Source organism: Colossoma macropomum, unplaced genomic scaffold, assembly GCF_904425465.1.
Source record: "Colossoma macropomum unplaced genomic scaffold, Colossoma_macropomum, whole genome shotgun sequence".
Classification (NCBI taxonomy): Eukaryota; Metazoa; Chordata; class Actinopteri; order Characiformes; family Serrasalmidae; genus Colossoma; species Colossoma macropomum.
Genome location: NW_023494806.1, coordinates 15,156,355 through 15,176,469, shown reverse-complemented (window position 1 = coordinate 15,176,469; position 20,115 = coordinate 15,156,355). Strand labels below are relative to the sequence as shown.

At 38.1% G+C, this 20,115-nt stretch overlaps 2 protein-coding genes across 3 annotated transcripts; one reads left to right on the top strand and one right to left on the bottom strand.

The window, feature by feature from the left end:
• Nucleotides 1-108: 108 nt before the first annotated feature.
• Nucleotides 109-11,544, top strand: LOC118827405 (tetratricopeptide repeat protein 16). Its single transcript, XM_036598757.1, has 13 exons — nucleotides 109-291; nucleotides 2,803-2,957; nucleotides 3,039-3,129; nucleotides 3,447-3,590; nucleotides 4,288-4,388; nucleotides 5,071-5,200; nucleotides 5,331-5,545; nucleotides 7,286-7,563; nucleotides 7,768-7,909; nucleotides 8,021-8,186; nucleotides 9,536-9,672; nucleotides 9,799-9,949; nucleotides 11,293-11,544. Exons 1-13 carry the CDS (start codon nucleotides 268-270, stop codon nucleotides 11,455-11,457), a joined length of 1,899 nt encoding a protein of 632 aa, XP_036454650.1. The 5' UTR covers nucleotides 109-267; the 3' UTR covers nucleotides 11,458-11,544.
• Nucleotides 11,545-15,085: 3,541 nt separating this feature from the next.
• mymk (myomaker, myoblast fusion factor) lies at nucleotides 15,086-17,159 on the bottom strand. Of its 2 annotated transcripts, none has more exons than XM_036598771.1 (6): nucleotides 16,870-17,159; nucleotides 16,414-16,528; nucleotides 15,949-16,097; nucleotides 15,610-15,726; nucleotides 15,359-15,499; nucleotides 15,086-15,205 (listed from the first exon to the last, which is right to left on the bottom strand). In XM_036598771.1, the coding sequence occupies exons 1-6, from the start codon at nucleotides 17,002-17,004 to the stop codon at nucleotides 15,086-15,088; spliced, it is 777 nt and encodes a 258-aa protein (XP_036454664.1). In that variant the 5' UTR covers nucleotides 17,005-17,159. The 2 variants fall into 2 exon arrangements, with proteins under 2 accessions (XP_036454664.1, XP_036454665.1); XM_036598772.1 differs by having other exon boundaries at nucleotides 15,116-15,205; nucleotides 15,319-15,499.
• Nucleotides 17,160-20,115: the final 2,956 nt, after the last annotated feature.

Here is a 20,115-nt window from a genome sequence, read left to right as displayed (position 1 = left end):
TGGGAGATATGGTATCTCGTGTGGTACATTAAAGCGAAAACACACTTTCCATTCCAGTTCCCGGATTGGCGTTTCCATAGTTACTTTGATTACTTCGTGTAGTGTTTCAGACAGTTGGTTGTTGGTGGATTTGATTTTGACAAAATGTGATTTATAATTTTGGTGTGTAAGGCATACATCTTTTTATCCTCTTTTTTGAAAGGACTTTTTACAAGAAGATTTCTGAAGACCGAGAAATCTATTAATGAAGCGAGTGCTGAAGTCAACATGAGCGCACAAAAGTTTTCTGAGGTAAAATAAATAACGTTGATAAATAATTAAAAAAAAACGTATTATTCCTCACTATTTAACTGACAATGGCCAGACAGGTAGGTTAGATTAGTCCATCATATTAGGTATAATGCGGTATAAATGTGTTTCCCCAATAGAAATAAAGGGCTTTATGCTGTAGGTCTAATGCTGCTGTAGCTGAGTTCATGAGGTTCAGTCGGCTCTTTAGAAACTTGTTCTTAAGCAGAGGTTCACAATCCCCCAAACGGAAAAGAAATACAACGGTGTTTTAAGTACATTAAACAAAACATTTTGGCAATTTTCATACATTTTATACATTTGACAAACATAATTTGATCATTGCTGTCAGAACAAAACTCTTTTTACCTGTTTTACCGTACTTTGAAAACGCCAGCTGCCATTTACATGGTGTCAAAAAATTATGATGAATGGAATTAAAAATGGTCAAAAAGTGCTTACTTGCGTCGTGTAGAAATTGGGGTGGGGGGGGTCGAGATTTATGCTTAAAAATACTCTTTTATTTAGAACAAGGCAGAAACGTCACTGAAAATACAGCATCATAAACGAGGAAGGTCACCAAAAGCCGTACACTGTCTCCTCACGGTGACGCATATAACTTTCATACTTTTATTCACACTAAACTTTGATTTGTTATGGTTTTGTTAAGAATCAGTGACATTAAATTTAATATGATTTCACATGATAAAAATTGATTTTTTAAACCATGTTGAGCGTTCCTTCATATTTATGTTTTAGGCAAACACAGAGACTGGACGACATGTAAAAAAATCTGATACGGACATTAATGGGTTAATCCAGCGCATCAGCTGCAGTACTCTGACACAGCCCGCGCGCACCATCACGTTCTCATTTCAAATTCAAAATTCAGAATTTAACGGTTGAGCCTGATCCACGGGTTGTTTGAAAGTTGAGAGTGGAAAATAGTGTAACTGTCAGTTCTGTTAGCTGTTATTTTTCTAAATAATATCCTAACACTCGTTATTATTGTTAACCCAAATATAATTGGGTATTTGACTTAAGTAGTCATCATTTGCCTGCTGTTGATTTCAGTTGAAGCTTTAGCAGGTTAGCTAGCGCACACTAGCCAACTGTCCCAGCTTTGTCGCACGATGAGACGGTTTAACATCGACACGAATACTTCTTTTTCTTTAGGTGTTTGAGCACTGCAGAATTCTGTGATATAGCGAGTAAGTCTTAGATAATGAGTGTTATTTCACTTGGTAACAGCTAATTTAACAAAGTAACATAGCCTAGATTGTTTCATCGCCGGCCTTAGCTGGTGTCTGGTGCTGTAATAGCAGTGTTAAAGAATCCGGAAGACCTTTAGCTAATGTTACTGCGTGGAATGTCTAGGATGACGTGAAGTAAAGAAAGTTAGCTTGTTATTGGATGTAGGACACGCGGGACATTAAACATGAAAAAAGTCTTAATACATGACAGTGGATTAATTTTGGCCCATGTGGCAAAGTTAGGGATTTTTAGTGAACAATATTTTTGCAAGGGGAACACTTTTGGCAGAGGCTTGTTGAGTCTCTGAAATTGGAGCTCCAAACTGAGTCCTTATTTTGTCTGTGAAGTGAATGAAAATGCTGTATTCAAAGTCATTGCATGTAATGTTCACTTGAATCTGTGCACATTGGCTTTGTGATGGTCCTGCAAAGGCCTGATAATTGTCACAGTGCAATGATAGGTAAAATAGTAATTTCTACAGAAGCCCTAAAGAGCTATGGATTTGCACTGTTTTGGCTGTTTTTGAGTGATAAAGTGTTATTTTCATTTGTTTTCTCGAGATATTGAGTTATTTATATCATTTCATGACATAAATGTTTTCTTGAGATATTATGCCATTCTCATGATTGTCGTGATAATGACATGAACATCACAAGATCTCAAGAAAGCATATTAAAATAACTCGTTATCATGGAGTAAAAACATGCTAATCCATGGTCCTTTAGGGCTTCTGTGCATTGCTACTGTGGACCGACAGCTGCTCTAAATGTATCTTGCTAAGTGTACCACTGTCTTTGAGGAACTGTACTTTGTTCTTCACTCACCCGTTCTGTTGTGAGAAGGAATGACAGGAAAGCTACATTTGACTATGATACCTGTTACTAATGTTCTCAACTTAGTGTAGATCATCTACTGAAAGGTGCATTTCTTTTAGTGTATCGATATATATCATTATAGCTACGTCTAACAAGCGTCATCACTGTTGAAGGATGGGCTCTACGTTTTCTTTAATCATAGAGCAAAAACAGTCAGGTCAAACAGAAAGGCTTTGTGTAATGTACCCCACCTCCCACCCCCAACCTAAGTGTTTGTCATGAAAACCAGCCTGCCCCTGAAATATACCTTTATAAGTTTAATTGCAACTGAGTGTGAAGGTTTTGCTTTTTGCGCTTTTTCTTTCCAGCCCAAAATGTCATACCCATGATATAAAAACCTCATTAAATAACGTGAAGTAACACTGTCATGTCTGTGTTCCGCAAGGTGGACACCTATAGGTCAGACTTAAAGAACACATCCCAAGAGGCCGCAATACAGAAATTATTTGGTTCCAGCAGCATTTTCCTCACCCCAGAGTTAAAACGTGACAGACCAGAGTTACAAGGCATCCTTGTAATAAAGGAGAAAGCAAACACACAGTAAGGTTTTGTTTTCAAAGACATTTTATTGATTCTAGCATATATAAATATACTGTCCTGGCTCGTGATGTGTGTTTTTAGTTATCAAGCAGGCAAGGAGGCTGTGATACAGTTACAGTTTGAGAGGGCTGTCAGTTGTTTCTCCAAAGCCATAACGCTGCAACCAGATCAGGTAGGAGAAAATGTTTTAATATGGAAAATATAATAATATTCTGTTGTAATACAGAAAGACATACACTACTGCTTAAAAATTTAGAATCAGTATTATCTATAAATTATGAAACACTTTTGGTTGAAGTTACATTGCAGATATATGCAATAAATCTCCTGCGCAACTTAAGAGGTTTCAAATAATTTAGTATGATTCTAGGACAGTGTAAGAAAACATTTAAATGTGTCCATAATAATTAAAAGAGCTTTACAATATTCTAAAATGACTGACAGAGCTGCATAATAATAAAATTAATATCCAGTCTCTTATCACTGCAGACTCAGCTCTATGTAGAGAGGGCAGAGGTGTACCTTCAGCTGTGTGACTTCAATTCTGCAGCCCTAGACTACAAACATGCCTGCTACTTGGAACCACAGACCAAGACCCATTTTCATCGCCTTGCATTCATTTATTACTTGAAGGTAACTACGATTGATTGGTCTGATCCAGTTTTTCCATATACATATAAATCAGCATATACAGACACAAGCAGTATATATTGAGAGAAAGCAGATCTTAGAACTCCAATGATGCTGTGAGATATTGTATACCTGATCAAGCACAGGCTCAATGACCACAGCCTGGCCATTGAAAAAGGCAGGTATAAAAAGTCCTGGCTGCCCAGAGAGTAGAGGCTGTGTGGTCACTGTGTGACAAGTGAGGTCGAGACAGATGTGCTTTTCTTTCTGACTGCAAAAAATTCAGACCAGCATGAGAAATTCAACCAACAGGTCACAAATTTTGAGAAATGTACACAATTGGAAAAATTACAAATCATTCTTGAAGAGGGGCACACAGACCCCCAACAACTACACAACATATTACAAACATATAATTAGTTTGTTAATGATTTTTTATTAAAACGATAATAACAATAATGTTATTATTGTAATCATAGTCATTTAGTTATTATTTGTTTTAGTTCTTGCAGTTTTTCATTTTTCTTACTACTGTCATAATGCTTTGGCAGTATTGTACTTCACACAGCTAATAATGTTATTCTGGATTGAGAATTGTATACAGGTCCCAACAGCAGGCTTACTGTTGTGTAAACTAGTCCATGATATGTTTTTGGATGGGTAAGCTTGGTTTCATTATGTTATTTCTTTATACAACAAGGGACAGTGTCTGTGTGACCAGGGTATGTTCTTGGATGCGTTGGAGTCTTTTGCCAAAGCGACTGAACTGAAGCCCAACTTTAAACCTTATCACATGAGAAGGTCAGTTCAAACCTGGCACATTAGAGGCCACCAAGAACACCTGTGGTTATTTAACCTATTCTAGCCTCTATGGTCTTGTATATATTTTAAAGTTAATGATCACTTATAGAAGTTACAAATTACTGTATGCTTCTGAGTTATGTCATTTTACTTTGTCATAATGTATATCTGCTATCTACCAGCAGAGGGTGCTGTGCCTTTATTCAATACAATTATAGTTCCTCCATTTATCCCTGTGGATAATAAAGCGAATAGTATGTATATCAAAACAGGGAAGATTCACTAAACCTGCTTTGACGCAAATAGGTCCTGGTCGTATATAGGAGTAATAACTGATGTTTGGTATATCTGGTATTTTTATGTGTATATTTTAATCAGAATGAACCAGCATATCATTACTGTCGGGACAAAAAATTATCCATTTTTGTTGTTGTTCATATTTTGACATAATTTAAAATTGTCAGCGTCCCTTTACATTCAGTGTCAGAATTTCATATAAAGGGATCAAAGAAAAAGGGTTCAAAACTGCTTGGAATAAATAATTTCTACACTAACTAACATTGAAAGATAAAAACATTTTTTTTTTTCCTGGAAAGTTATCTTTTTCTGAGATTTTTTGCTCTGACATTAATGATGATTTGTGTGATATGTAATTGTAGAATTCCGTGTTCTCTCTCCATAGCTTGGCATGTCTGAGCGCACTAGGTCGTTATTCCGACTGCATTCGGCTGGTAACTAACTGGCTAAAGACAGACGCTCCATCGGCTGATCTCTTCACTCTCAGAGCCCGCTTGTACCACCAAATCAATCAGGTTAACTCTGATTGTAGTTACCTAAAACTGACTTACTAAAAATGATGGAAAAAATAGTTGGAACAATAACTTTTGATTGCAAAAGCCTCTCTGTTACTTTGCTCATTTGAATATTCGTGTTCCTCTTCAGGCTGCACTGTGTTACTATGACCTAAAGGCCGCTCTGAGGCTCAACCCCAGTTGTGCAGATGCGTTGTCCTTGCTGGAGGAGATGAAGGAGGCAGCAGAGTGTTCTCAACAGCAAGCAGTGTCTAAAGCGGTGGAGGGAGAGCTGACTGACGCTCTGAGCAAGATTACCACAGCTGTAGAGAAGAACCCTGAAAAGGCTCAGTATTACCTCTTTAGGTGAGGTATAACGACATGTTTTTGGGTGATGTAGTTTCTGAACATGCTAAATGTTTAGTGGGAATGCATTATGGTGCATGCTATTAAACTCTTGATCCTTAATGGGTAGTGTTAAAATGAAGTCTTATTATTCAGAAACTAAGGGGATCAGTTAACCCCCAGTTAGTCCACCTAAATCTAAATAAACATGTTTTTCATATGTTTATTTTCCATTTTTAACAATGTATATTATGACAAAATAAAAGATTAATCTCTCTTCTTAACATAGTCAGGCAAGTTTTATATGATTTGTTGAAACGATAATGAGATAAAAAAAGCAGCCTCTTGAACACTTTAAGCTCACATGTGTTTCCAATAGACCTAGTCGTAGTTTTATTTTGGAAAAATGGTTAATTTTATTAACCCCTTAGCTCAACTAGTTTGCAATGGAGTCCCTGTAGTTACTGAATAATAAGTCTTAGTATGAAATAAGCCTGGAATTTTAAGGGGTTAATTGATAGTTGATTGGTATTAACAACATAAAAAGTAGAATGTCTAGTAACAAACATTTAAACTGTGAGCCATTGTTAATTTATGTAAATTTGAAATGTGAATTTCAGCATTGCACTTAAGCTGGACCTGGTACGTATAACTTGACTAGTTGACTAATTGTAAATATTTTTTTTTCCTACAATGGTTGAGATATTTCTGCTAATGGAATTTGGACCTTGTAGTTAGTGAGTCTCTATATCAGCAATCTCCTGTTTACCTGAACGTGTTATTCATGTGTATCGGTTGTGCACTGGGTACTGAAGAGCAAAGCAGATGCAACACAAAAAAAATTTCTGTGTGTGCACTTCAAAAAACATAAAGATGATTGCTGGACGGAGGAATGTAAACTCTGCAAATGGCATTTGACTTAAAATACAACTTTGATTTGATTGTAGGCTTAAGTTCCATTTCTTTTGCACCTTCTATAGTCCAGTTTTTAGCTGAGGACAACTCTAAAACAATCACTTTAAGAACAATCAAACTGTGGAACAGTATGAGAAAAAAAAACTCAAGATGTTATATTTTGAATTTATATTTTAACAGAGAAACAATAAACAGACTAGGTATAACATACTGTAATTCCTTTTTTCCTACCAGTGCTCAGTACCTGTATATTGACACATGCCATACAAATGTTTAGTGGGCTTATTGGGTCCAGCAGTATCAGTTAAGAATTTACACATTTTCTGTAATTACACACACACAGACAAAAACAAAAAGACAATGAAATCAAACATTTTATTGTTTACAATACAAATGTGCATTGATAGGTCAGTTACCCTTGTCTACCCTTAAAGCCCATCGTCTAAGTAATTGTTAATTTTAAAACACAAATAAATAGCAGAAATCTTTGTACATTGAATCAAATAACTAATATCAGTTAAATCAGTATCAGTAAATACAGAACTGAAAAGTTTATGATGAGTTTTTGAGTATTTACTTTTAAGTAATAGCCCAAACTTTTAGGCTTCCATTGACTGTGTGATTTCTGACTTTAGCTGCCTCAAAAGATGTTTGTTTACTGGATGAGACTGATGTTTCTGACTGCTCTACTTTTGTAATTATTTCACATTAAAAGTGCAAGTGAGCTTATAAGGTATATTGGCTGATTGGGGGCTTATGTTTTGTGCATGCAAGCATTATAACATCATAATCTTTATCAGTATTTTCAATACCTTATATTATTCTTGGAAATCTGTATCTCCACAGAGGGATACTCTACCGCAGACTGAAAGACTTCATCGCTGCCATAGAGGACTTGGTACTTGCCGTTGAACTCAGTGATGCTGGAGCAGAATGTTGTGAAAGAGAGAAGCCTGATAACTCCAACAGTCTGGAAGAAGATGCACAAGCCCAACTGGTGCTCACTTACAATGATTTTGCAGTCCACTGCTTCTCCCAGGGCTTCTACAGTGAGGCCATCATGCTTCTGACTAAGGCCATCCATGAGCAAAGAGATGAAAGTGGGCTCTTCATCAACAGAGGCGGTATGAGGCTGTATTCACTCAAGTGGATCTCACTTTATGTACAGTGTGAAGGAAGGACAGAGAGGTTTTAGACATTATACATTGACTACAGAGTAGATGTTTTTGTGCCAATATTGTTGAATTAGAACAAAAGTAAAAGGATCATTATGTATAGCAGAGATTTGTTTGTGCATGCCATCCACGTGTTGGCTTCATGGTTTTTAGATTGTTTTTTGAAGCAAGAGGAGTGGCTCTTTGCCCTGGCTGACTACCAGCAAGCTGAGGAGCTGGACCCCCAAAACAGAAGCATTTGGTTTCGTCTGGCCTTAATTCACAACACACTGGGACTGCACTGTTTTGGCAAACTGTAAGTTTCACTTATCAAAATGCATCTCAATTGTAGTGATATCAGGTTTATAGTTGTTTTTTTGGTGTTGTTTATGACACTGAGATATGTTGTATAATTCACAATCTGAAGGAACTTCCAGGATGCGGCAGACAAGTTTTCCCTGGCCATTAGGTACAACCCTGGGGTAGCTCAGTATTATGGAAATCGGGCTAAGGCCCAAACCAGAATGCACAAAATGGAGGAAGCCAAGCTGGATGCCCTCAGTGCTCTCATTTTAGGTCCCACTAATGATGAGGCAAGTTCACCTTCTTCCGTTCGTGGCCAATCAAAGTACCCTCAAAGTGAAGGACCAGCTAAATTCAAAATCTACAGTGCTATCATTGTCTACTTACATATTTTATTGTTTTGGCTCTGTGCTCCACACTGGATTTTGATTAAAATGCAGAATGTTAGCTTTAATTTAAATGTTTTAGTGTTAACTACATAGAAATCACAGTCCTTTTTTATAAACAGTCCCCTTATTTAAAGGGCTTTTATACAACAGTTAGTTCTGGCCACGCAAGCTGATTGGTTGAGAAGCGTTCTAACTGTGCTGTTATTTTGCCATAACATCATGGGTTTTCCCCAGCCCTGTATCACTCAGCTGAGACGCCGTTGCTAAGCAGCGACTTTGACAGCTGTAGGAGACGCTCAAACCATTTGAACGTTTTTACTTCTTACTTTGCGCACAAACAGAAAATGGACACTTTTAAGATTACATTTGACCTAGATCCGATTTAGTCAGACTCTGAAGATGAGACTACACTAAATTCCGAAACTGTCAGTTGGTCTGTGTAAGGAGCTGGAGAACGAACTGCTGGCTGTGCAGCAAATGAATGGAGCTCATTACTCTGACGTAGCAACAAGCTGCTTGTTAAGGAACTATAATTTGGCGGAAGGAATTGCGAACATTAAAACATATTAAATGCCATGTTCATGGCCCAATTTATTTATTTATTACTTCATCTATTTAACTGTTGTATTAAAGCAAAAGAGCACTCGAGGTTGTGTATTATCGTGAATAACATCACGGCTCTGATAATCTAGGGCACCCGCCTTCGGCTCGTGCCTGTGACCAAATCACAGCTGTGTTGCTCTCGTGTTCAATTGCTTAAAGATAGTATTACCACCACAGTTAAATTAGTACCTGGTTGCAAGTCAGCAAATCATAAACATCACTGGATGCTGGGTATCCTCCCTGGTGATGCTGTGCCAGACCTTCAATGCAGCCATTTTCAGTTCCTGCTTGTTATTTATTTATTTATTTTTTTTTGTGCCTTCGGTCTTATCTGTACTGAGTGAAACTGACGCTCAATGGGGTTCATGTTAGGCAACCAACTTAATTAGCTAAAGAATATCCCACTTTCTGCTGGCAGAAAGTCTATACATCTGCACAATACTGTCACATACAGCAACTTGTAGAATCGATACACAGACAAATGCTGTTTGAATCCAGCCAAATGCTGTGTTCAAGGCCAAAGGAGGTGCTACACTAATAAATGTGTGTACTTGACACAGACAGTGCTCTGAATGCCTACCTTATCCATGTCATATGTGTATCGTGTATTATATTACATATGTATTATTCTTAATGTTTGTGGTCAGTTGGTCCCTCTGCTGCTGAGGCTGTTCCCAGGCTGCTCTTTGTCAGATGTCATATCCAGTGCCACTGCTCAAACAGTCAAAGCTCAGTTGATGGAGCGGACCCAGATGTGGAAACTTGCTGGCCGTCTTACGTCAAGGTGGAAAAAGAATTCCTTCGTCACACTAGTATATTCACACATAACTCACAGGGTTGTTATTGTATTTTGTAGCATAATTCAGTCTAGTTACCTGTATTTGCTGTCTTCTGTCTCTGCTTTTTTTAGGCTTTCAGACAAGCTTCAGAGAATGGCCCTCCAGCATGACACAGACAGCCAGTCTGAAACAGCCTCTCAAAGCTCATTAAGTGTGGAGAATGTGGAAACAAAACTTAAACCCTGTGTATCTCCCCAAGACCTGCTCAGCAGCAAGGAACAGGTACACAGGCTGGATGACCAGCTGCTGCTCTAAAAGAAACACTCCTTTTCTGCCTGCTAGTAATGGCATTTAGTAAACTCGCTTTGCCTGAGCACAGTAACACAGCAGTGTCATCTAGTTATGACATAAAAGACTTCCCTTCCTTCTAGCATTTGCCATACTATTGAAAAGTGAGAACTTTAACTTTAACTGCAGGATTTTTATTCAGGTTATTAATCTGAAAGGGGCCAATATGTTATATAAATATTTATTTATATATAAATTTTTTTGTGATTTATTTTGTCAAAGTTACACTAGTAGCATGCATTAGCAACTCATCTAAAGAGAACAAGAGAATCTGCCAGGATGTCTGTCAGAAAACATTTTTCATGTTAGTAAAATGGACTCCTCAAAGCAGGTGGTTCTTGGCCACACTGAGTGATGAAACCCCCTCAGATGTTTGCCAGTAGTCTGTTTTAGAGCTGTTTTGGAGCTTAAGAGCTTTTACAGCATTAATCTGTTTAAGATCTAATATAAGATGATATCAGTTTTAATCACCTGGTACAGTCCAAATTAGTTTCCTAGCGCTCCCAATTGCTGGACAGTTAGCGTGCTCTTGTGGCATTTGTTTCTGAGAATGAAATCATTCTGGCTAGCATGCTGTCCAGATGGGTAAGAAACTTATTCAGATTGCACCAGGCATTAAGACTGATACAACTAAGTTTAGCTTGGGTATAAAGTGGTTTTAAGCATATATAATGAAGAGCAATACACACTGATAGTAGTAAATAATTGTACTATTTGTTGTTAAAAATAATAATAATAATAATAATAATAATAATAAAAAATAACAGTAAGAATTTTGAAGCCTGTTTTTTTCATTCAGTCATTGAAGTGAAACTTGTGTCTTCAGCTGTTCTTATCTTTATGGAATGTTCAAATATTCAATTTAAAAAATATTACAATATTACATTTTTTTATAGTAAACCATTTGTCATGAAATTTTAACCCAACGTACATAAAACTCTTATTTAACACTTTGAAACTAACATGTAAGTTATATAGTTCTGTGCTCAAGGAATCTGAAGTATGGGTCCACTTATAGGCTCATGCTTTTTAAGGGTTTACTCAAAAAATCCTGTGCATTATAAATGGCTGTGCTGTTTATAGCTTCACTCTACAGTGTTTAGTATTTCTTTAAAACTTACTAGATGCAGCAAGCTCCATCCTAATGATCTCTCTGCTTCAGGTCAAACTCAAATCATTATATACAGTTTTTTTCCTTTTATTCATGGAACAGCTCTGTTTTGTAGGGCTGTTCTCTACATACACTGGAGGTAACTGTCTTGTATTGTCTGTACCAGGTGATCCAGGCAGTGAAGAAGGTCCTGCATCAGAGGCAGTCTCTGTATCACACCGGACCCCGTCTTTCTCCACTTTGCCTTGCAGACGCCTCAGAGGCTGCTCTCTGTGCTGCCAAGCATCCATATGCATGGAGGAATTTCAGAGGCTTAGGCCTTAACTGTTAATGACTTGTCAGAATGACTCTGTAGCAATCAAGCTGCAAAACCCTGCATATAATGACTTGAGTTTGACCCAAAGCAGATTAATCACTAAGACGGAGTTTGTTGAATCTCGCTATTCTTAAAGAAACTGAGATCTTTGTAGAGTGCAGGAACGTAATAATACTCTGAAACATATTTACAGGAAAGCTATAGCATTTTTAGTAGGACTACTAAAAATATGTAACTTGTAGAAGATTTAGAAATAAACCCACAATTTTCTGAGCATTAATTTTGCTCAACTTAGGGATACATGTCTAGAGGGGTAGTTTATCATTAAAAGACAAGAATTGTAGAGTTGAATTCATTATATTTCAGTTTAGTGATTAGAGATATCAAAAAATATTACTTATATGCCAAAAAACTAACAGTGCAGTACTTTCTACAGTATTGCTAGTACAGAGTCAAAATTGGTTCCACATTTTTGTGTTACTGCAAGTAGAAGAAACACTTGAGAATGCCTACCAATGTGAGAGCAAAACAATGTGACAATGGCATCTGAATGTGCGGTTGCCACAACAGTATTGCTAAACAGCTCCAATGGAGAGGAAATGCAGCAGAACTCACAAATCGAAACACTCTGCATTCAAGACAGATGATGTAGGCAATGTTGACGATGCACAGAAATGGTCTGTAAATGCGGATTATATTAAGCAAAAAGTAAAGGAGATAACTGTTGAAATTTAGCAACTAAATTTGACAAGTAATTAACAGCTAGCATTAAAAAAGTGTTCTTATCCAGAATTACAAGTTTGCTGTTTATGTTTGAAATTACTGGCATTGCTCTGTTTTACCTAACTGATTCAAGCACTGTAACATCTTTTACTACTCATAAATATAATATTTTTTGGTATTGATTCCTAAAATTCTGATACTGTGACATTTTTGTAGAGATTGAGACCAATATAAATTTGACTTTTGGCAAACCAGCTAATTATTTTTGCACTGCATTGCTAGTATGATTATATAAGGCACAGTGGAACTCTCTAGCATAGGTTTCTCTGTTGAGCAGTGCAGGTAATTTTTAAAGAGTGCTGTTGATGTGAAGACTGAGCTAAATGAAGGAGAGCTGCTACTTAGACACCCCTGAAGTGATAAGTAGTGATCCACAGAGAACATGAGTGCTCTAAATGTTTGTTCAGAGGGAGACAGTTATATAGAAAAATAATGTAGGTTTTTGGGAGATTACTTCTTCATTACATTTGGTCCGTGGCTCAGTATGATTGCAAGAGTGGTTGTTTTGTTCGGAGCAGCTGTTCTTCAGCAGCTGGGAGAGCAGCTGAAAGAGAGAGAGAGAGCCAGAGAAGGAAAGAGAGAGGGATGTGATGCTGTCTAGAAAACACCCCAACAGCTGATCCCAAGTCCCTGTCAGAGATTTCCATACTACCTCACTCAAACAGTGCAACACATACTTTGAGTCTCTAGAGGAGAGTCCTAGACTTTTTGGCACACTAACAATAAAACATCAGACGTCATATGGTGTCTGTAATTCTGATATTTAATGTCTTTGTCCAAAATGATAGCGTACTTCTCTGGAATATGTAGACATTGGTTATAATCTGTAATTGGCCATTCAGTCCAGTCCACAGTCGCTGACCGAAAGGGACTGAACAATTGTGCAACTGTCAGGAGAATAACTACACACTTCATAGACTTTAATTCGTCTTCTGTGTGCAGTAGAGTCAAGAGTCAGTGCTTGTTAAAACGCTCTTATGAACTTTGACCACAGCAGCATAAATCCTAAGAACCATAGCATGAAGCATCATTTTGGTTTTGTTCCATCCTTACTGTCACATCCCAACAAATGTTGCCTCAGTGAAATAGATTTAGGTTGAGAGGAGTATTCTGCAGTGTTCAAAATCTTTAAGACAGGATAGAGGAGTACACATTCAAGTTCATCATAGCTAAACAAGAGTAATCTTGTATGATAGTCAATTAAAGCATGGATGAAAGCTCCTGCTTTTAGGTCTGTAAATTCTGAGAGATATTGCAGTCCATTGCCTTTTCAGTGATCTTGGTCTGCCAGCTCTAGTCTCCATCTTGCGATTTGGGCAGGTGTACCCATCACTTGGCATTAAATTCAAGACTGATTTTGGAATATGGGAATATGAAAAAATTATTGCCCAACATTTGCATGTCTAACTTAGTTTTTTTTTGGGTGATCTGTAGCACCACCTAATGTAGGGACAGTCTGTAAATGAACAGTGATGGGAAATACTGTAGTCCACCAGTGAAAGGATAGCACTTATGAAAAAAGCAGATTTAGGGGCAAAGACATTTAGAGACTGTCAAGTAGCTCCAGACCCTGGTGCCACCCAGTAGTCTCAATAAGCTCGACACAGATTGAACTTTGTGGTGCCGAAGCTTGGTGGAGTTTCCTTAGACAGTGTATGTGTGGGGGCTTAAACCACGAACAAAGTGGTTTCAAACAGACAGAGGCCATAAAGGAGCTCAAAAGTGCTTCACACTAGCGTAATAAAAGTGTCAGGTTACTCTTTTTGGCAGGGGCTGGGACATGCAGCCAGGAGAGACAGGAGCTGGCAGCCTCCCCCCCAGACAAAAACACCTTTCTCTGGGCACAAGAGACGGCGGCCTGGCCCCCTTTCAAAAATTGCTTTGCGGACCAAAATTTCATTCACGTTTGGCAGGAGACTGTTTTGTCTAAAACATGTCGCGTGCATTTGTAATTTTTGGATAGCGTTAGCAGTAGGCTGATGGATCTAGCTTAAATGGATGGAAGCTTGACATTCGATAAAGAGCAAGTCAAGGAAATTGCTGCTAAGGTTTCTTTTCTCTAAACTTTGTGGATTATTCAGATTAATTATCCTGAGCAGTCAAATGATAAAACAAAATACTAAGACAAATTGCAAAAAACATTTTTAATTCAAAATAAACATTTTCATTTCAAACTGTGCATTTTCAGTATAAAAAGATTAATTGTGACAGCACAAACTTAAATAATAGTGTTTTTAAAATAAATAAATATATTTACACAGAATTGCTGGCATATTGGATATGAAAATTCAAGGAAAATATGACCTTTCTCAGTACACTAGAAAAACACACCATTTTCCACCTGCTGCAATATGCATCATAATGATTGTTTGCTTCTTGTTGCTGGAACATTTTAGTTCCTTTTAGCTGCGTTCAGATGGCAAGAATAACATGTTTTTTTACAATCCTGCTATTTTTCAGCATTTTTAACCGCATTTAACGCCCCTTCTTCTCGGAGAAACATAGACGGGTGGTCCCTCTTGAGGTACATCTTAAAAGACAATTTATTCTTTCTGGAGAGATAAAATGTCTGCAATATTTTGCGACTTGCAAACTTTCCAGCTGGAGGTTAGCAGTCTCAGTAACCCTGTGTTTACCTGTTGTAATGCAGTCTTGTCTGACGCGCTTTTGTACATATATGGAGATGGAGCTTTCAGTCCCTTTTCATCCTAAATTTTAGAAGGTCATGGTTTCAGCTTTAAAAAGCGATAACATAGCTATATAAACCATGCGTGTATTGTCCAACACATACTTGGCTTGCCTGAAGGCCATATAACTGTCCTCGCTGTTGGATCTATGGTAGCAGACATCGTTGCCTGTGTTACATGGTGCGTGGCCGCGAGTGATGAAACGGTAGGCCAGGATTGCAGGCCCGCATCCATGGTTTTTGAGCTGTTGTCCAAATGGTCCGAGCTTTCTCCTTTCCTGGAGCTTGTGAAGTCTGTTACCAAACCAACAAACAACCAACATGTTAAGATTATTTAGTTAAAGCTCAATAAATTAACATCTTCTTGGGCACTACTTTATAGCGAGTGACATGCATTCTAGCCCTACCGCTACAAGAAATGAGTGTCATCTTAAAGGGACTTCATACACAGCAGCAGAGAGTGTAGCAGTTGAGTTTGGCAGCGTTGCGGCCCGTCCCCGCGTAGCGGTTCTTCTTGGGAAGTAGCAGTACAAAGGACACAGCCAGTGACAGGTGGTAAAAGCTATGCACATAAGCATAGTCCCACTCCTGCAGGAACAAATGGAGATAATTAACATGCATGTGTACAGTTACTTCATTCACCACTTCAGGTGGTGTCCTTTGATAGACCGATGACAAGTGCCTGTAGCATTTATTACCTCAAAATAGAAGCGAAGCATCAAAGCCAGCGCCCCAAAGCAGCACCCTGGTCCCACTTGTTGAGTGTACACACTTTTGTCTGGATAAAGGCCCTTCTTCTCTTTCATCTTTTGTAACTGGAACAATTAAGTGAACAAGTGAGTTTAGCACTTACATTGTATTTCAGTGCAGATGTAATTATATATCATGAAGACTAACCATTTTCATTCTCATTTTTATTCTCACGCCTTACAGGACAAAAAAAGTATCACTCTTGCAGCTTTTATCACATGATACCGTTTTTCTGAAGCCAAGACCAGCTAATGAGCAGCATCTGCAATTATTCCTCCATCTCTCACCCATTTGACTGTGATCATCAACACAGCTGTGCCGATAGGGCCGGAGTAGATCCCATAGCCCCAACGATCCTGGTATATCCTCACAGCAGAGGTGAGCACTCCAAACATGGTGAGTGTGGAGCGCTTGGGCTCGTCAAAATCCCCCAGTGCTGGATGAGAGTGGAACAGGAGAAAATGAGTACACACTCTTCACACGACATGCTGGAATCCCAGACATAAACAGATGTCATATTGTTAGCATGACTCTCAAAAATTAATATTCAACTGTCTTCTGCAACGACAGTGGTTTGCCACATTCTGGAGAACTGTACAATTCTTGATTTTTATACAGGATTACTGTAGGAACTTTGCATGTGTCCAGTTTCAAGCATCAAGTCTGAATTCAATTCCAATTTTCTGTTTATGTCACTTGAAAAGCTTTAATGTATTTTAATGTATTTTAGGTCATAGTTCATTTTTACTCACCTAATAATGTGACCCATATGGAGACTGATGTACCATAGACACTGAAGTACTCCAAAATCTCATACTTCATGAAGCACAAAACAGACAGGCCTGGTCCATCACACGCATGATAGATCTAAAATATGAACGACAGCACACTACCATTAACCCCTTAAACTCTATGGACCCTTTTGTGGACCCCCACTTTAATTAATTCCTCTTGTAACAACATAATGCCATATTGACACAAATTAAAAAAATTGTTATTGCAAAAAATAGAAAATATAGCAGTGTTTAAGTGGTCTTAATAAGTGCATAATACAGTCTCAATATAAGAATAAAATAGTTAAAAGCTTTTTCATAATATTAAGCAAATTAAAAGAAAATATTACTAAAAGTGACTGTAAAGTTAGCTTTAATGTTCATTAATGTTATACAGCACACAATCCATGCAACACCATATCACAAGCCTCTTACCGATGTGAAGAACATGGTAAAGAAGTAGACCATGGCCTCCATGTGAAAACCTCTCTTGGTGGCGACACTGGCTGCTGGCAGAAACACCAAACTGCTAATGGTAGGCAGCAACATTTTAGCAATAAGGGCTCCCATTTTCCTTGATATGAGGCACGCTGCAAATCTCTAGAGCAAGTCGAAGAACACTTAAGAGACTGTGTGTGTCTTCCTAAGTGCAAAAGATTTGGAGATGTGACAGAGCGAGCGAAGAGTTGTCCTGCTGCACACTCCTTCACAGGCCTACAGCTGGCCCTTTGGAGGACCTTTAAAATTTAAATGGCTCAGAGAGCAGCACAGGGGGGCCTGCTTGTACCCTGTGATCAGCTGAACAGCTGTCAGCGTGCAGCAGTTGGAGAGGGTGAACAGTCACCACCTTGTCACACATTTTTGAGATTCTAGAAAGTGCAGTGCAGTGGCACCAAGCAAGACTCCAGGCGACTTATTTTTTTACAGACTCACAATACAGAGTTAACACTGTTAAACATCTTAACTCTGTTAAAACTTCACCCAAGTGCCGTCTGCCAAAATATTCCAAGGCTACCTCATGGTTGGGTGTGAACTGCAAAATTGAATTCTTTGAAATATGTTTTTTCTTCTTTGTTGGTCAGTCTGGGCAGCACTGTGTTGAGTCTTAGTCGTGTTGTTCCTTATGGGTGAATCGATCCTCAGCAGTGGCTGTAGAAACAACTGTCTCTTTTGGGTTATTGACGTTGGCCATGTGAGAGGAATCTACAGCACCTGTATGCGTCACTGCTGCCCTCTTGACGTGAATGTGGTTCGGAGGGTTGAAAGAATGCGATTGGTTTAGGGAAGCAAGACGGCAGAGATGCAGTGTCAGAGAGCACGGAGAGCGTTGTGAACTTTAGGGGACCTACAGACAAGGCAGTGTCCGCTGAAAATGAGATGTGAGGTTGAGGGTAGATCCATATATTGTGTCTTGTCCAGGTTTTATGTGGTTGAATCAACTCAATGTGCCATACTTTGAGTATGCGTTCCATGAGACTTGCAGCCTGACTACAAATGCATCAATTATACACTTTATTCCAAGCACAGGTTTTACATTGCAAAAATTTTCCTCAGTCAGTGAGTTGATTCATAGCTGCCTCCATTCATTTAGTAGAAAATATTAAAATTAGTGGTTAGCAATTCATCAACAGATTGGAAGAGGCACTTTCAGTCAGGAAAACAAAGTAGACAACTGTGATCAGGCATAAATCATTTCTTATTTGCGTAGAAATGCACACTCCTTCACCTCAAGTTGCTTTATTACAGCAGCTGACAGTGCACTGCCGCATCCCTTTGTCCTTCTTATTTAGAGTTCATCCCCTGAATGTTGCCATATTTAAAATTCCCATCAGCATGAAGAGTCCTTATTCTGTTATTTCAAGCGTTAGTGAGAGTCCAGGCTTGGGCCTAGAGGCTGCTCACAGTTGCCCTCTACCCTCAGCTGTCACACCTGCCTTTGGGACACAAAGAGTGCAGTGTTACGGGGGTGGACAGCCTACGCCTGACATTCCCTAAGTGACTTTGTAAATCTATCCTTCGAGAAAGCAGAAAAAATGCCAAGCTCAAACTTGGATTAGAGGCCTGCACGCAGGACTGCACTGTTGTGCCCAGTCAGTGTCACTCTCTTGTATGGGATTGGAATGAGAAGAATGGCTTATGCTGACTGGGGTCGTAGGTGACATGCTGAAAGTGCACTGTCATTACTTTCACTCCAATTCATGCCACTTCTAAACATGTCCATGTTTGGAAGAGAACTTTCCCATAGCAGAGTGTCTGAATCCAGCATTTACAAGCTCAATTCTATCGAATTCAGTATTAACAAACTCTATTCAGTGAAGTACATTGCTTTTTAGGACTGGCTTCCTACACCCAGCTTGAGTCAGTCTTGAAATGAAAAGACTGCTGCTCATTTTCAACGAAAATTACATTTAATTTTCATGAAATTACATTTATAACTGTACTTTGGCAAAGTTGGCTTAAAGCAGTAAATAGGAGGCTTAGACCATTATTTTACTATATCTATGAGACTTCAATCTCTTCAATCTCTTTAATCTCCCTTTCTGTATGGATTTAACAAAATTTGCTTCTAATGAAAACTATATATTTCTCTTGTGTGGCTGGATTAAACTCCAGAGACAAATATTGCCTTTCATAAGAGGAACTGTGAGGCTTGAGATATTTGTTTTTATCTTAGCCATTTGTTCCAAATGAGTGCAATTAGAACTGTGTAAAAGTCAGTGACCTCCCTTTATTTACTTAATTTTCAGTCAAATAGGCCATTAGGTTCAAAGTATTAATTTTCCAGTGTCAGGAATAAAAGAAAGCATTTGTTTAACAGAAAATTACACAGAAGCTCTAACAACTAAATAGAATTTCAAACAATTCAGTTTTTGGTGTGTCCTTTGCCTTTATTACACCTTCCATTCTTTTCAGAAGGGAGATCTGCAGGGATAGTTCTTATCTGCTGTTCAGTCTTAGAAGTTGCTTGCACTTTCTGCTTCTCATAATCCACAGTTAATAAAAAACGAAATTGCTCTGTTGTTGGTTTTGATCAGTTTTCTCTCGTTGGTATTACTTAACAGATGCATGTTGGTCAGTGGAACTGAGTGAATTGTGTTGTTTCAATGAAATTAAGTGAATTGTCAGATTTATTTGATAAGTGTTTGTTTGGTCAATGTAATTTTGTTGAGTTGAAATTCCATTGGCTCCTGGCATCATCTATTTGAATATTGTTATATTAGTTTTATTCACCCTCATGCTGTCTTTCCCCCAGCATGGCCTACCTTTTATTATATATACATCATTCTTATACTCTGGTTAAATGCCTAGTCACATTGTTGTTGTCTGTAAATGCAAGTTACCATGTCTTGCATGGTTGTTAGGACCCAATATCATTTAATAACTCTAGTTTTAAAAACTCTTGTTTTCCACTTACTTTCCTTTGACTTTCTAGTTCCTTATGTAAGTGGATCATTCTATATGTAATATCTTTAGAAATATCCCCTGAAAAATGAATAACTTACACTTAATAGGAATTTTGACTAGGAATTAAATAAACTATGGGTGGTCTCTGACCTTTGCACAGTATGGTATATAAATATATATTTTCATTAAGGAACAGAAGTTATCTGTCTCAAAAAGAGGCAGTTAGTGGACTTACAATTGATAAAAGTACAAAGTTTCAGGAGGCAAAATTAAAAA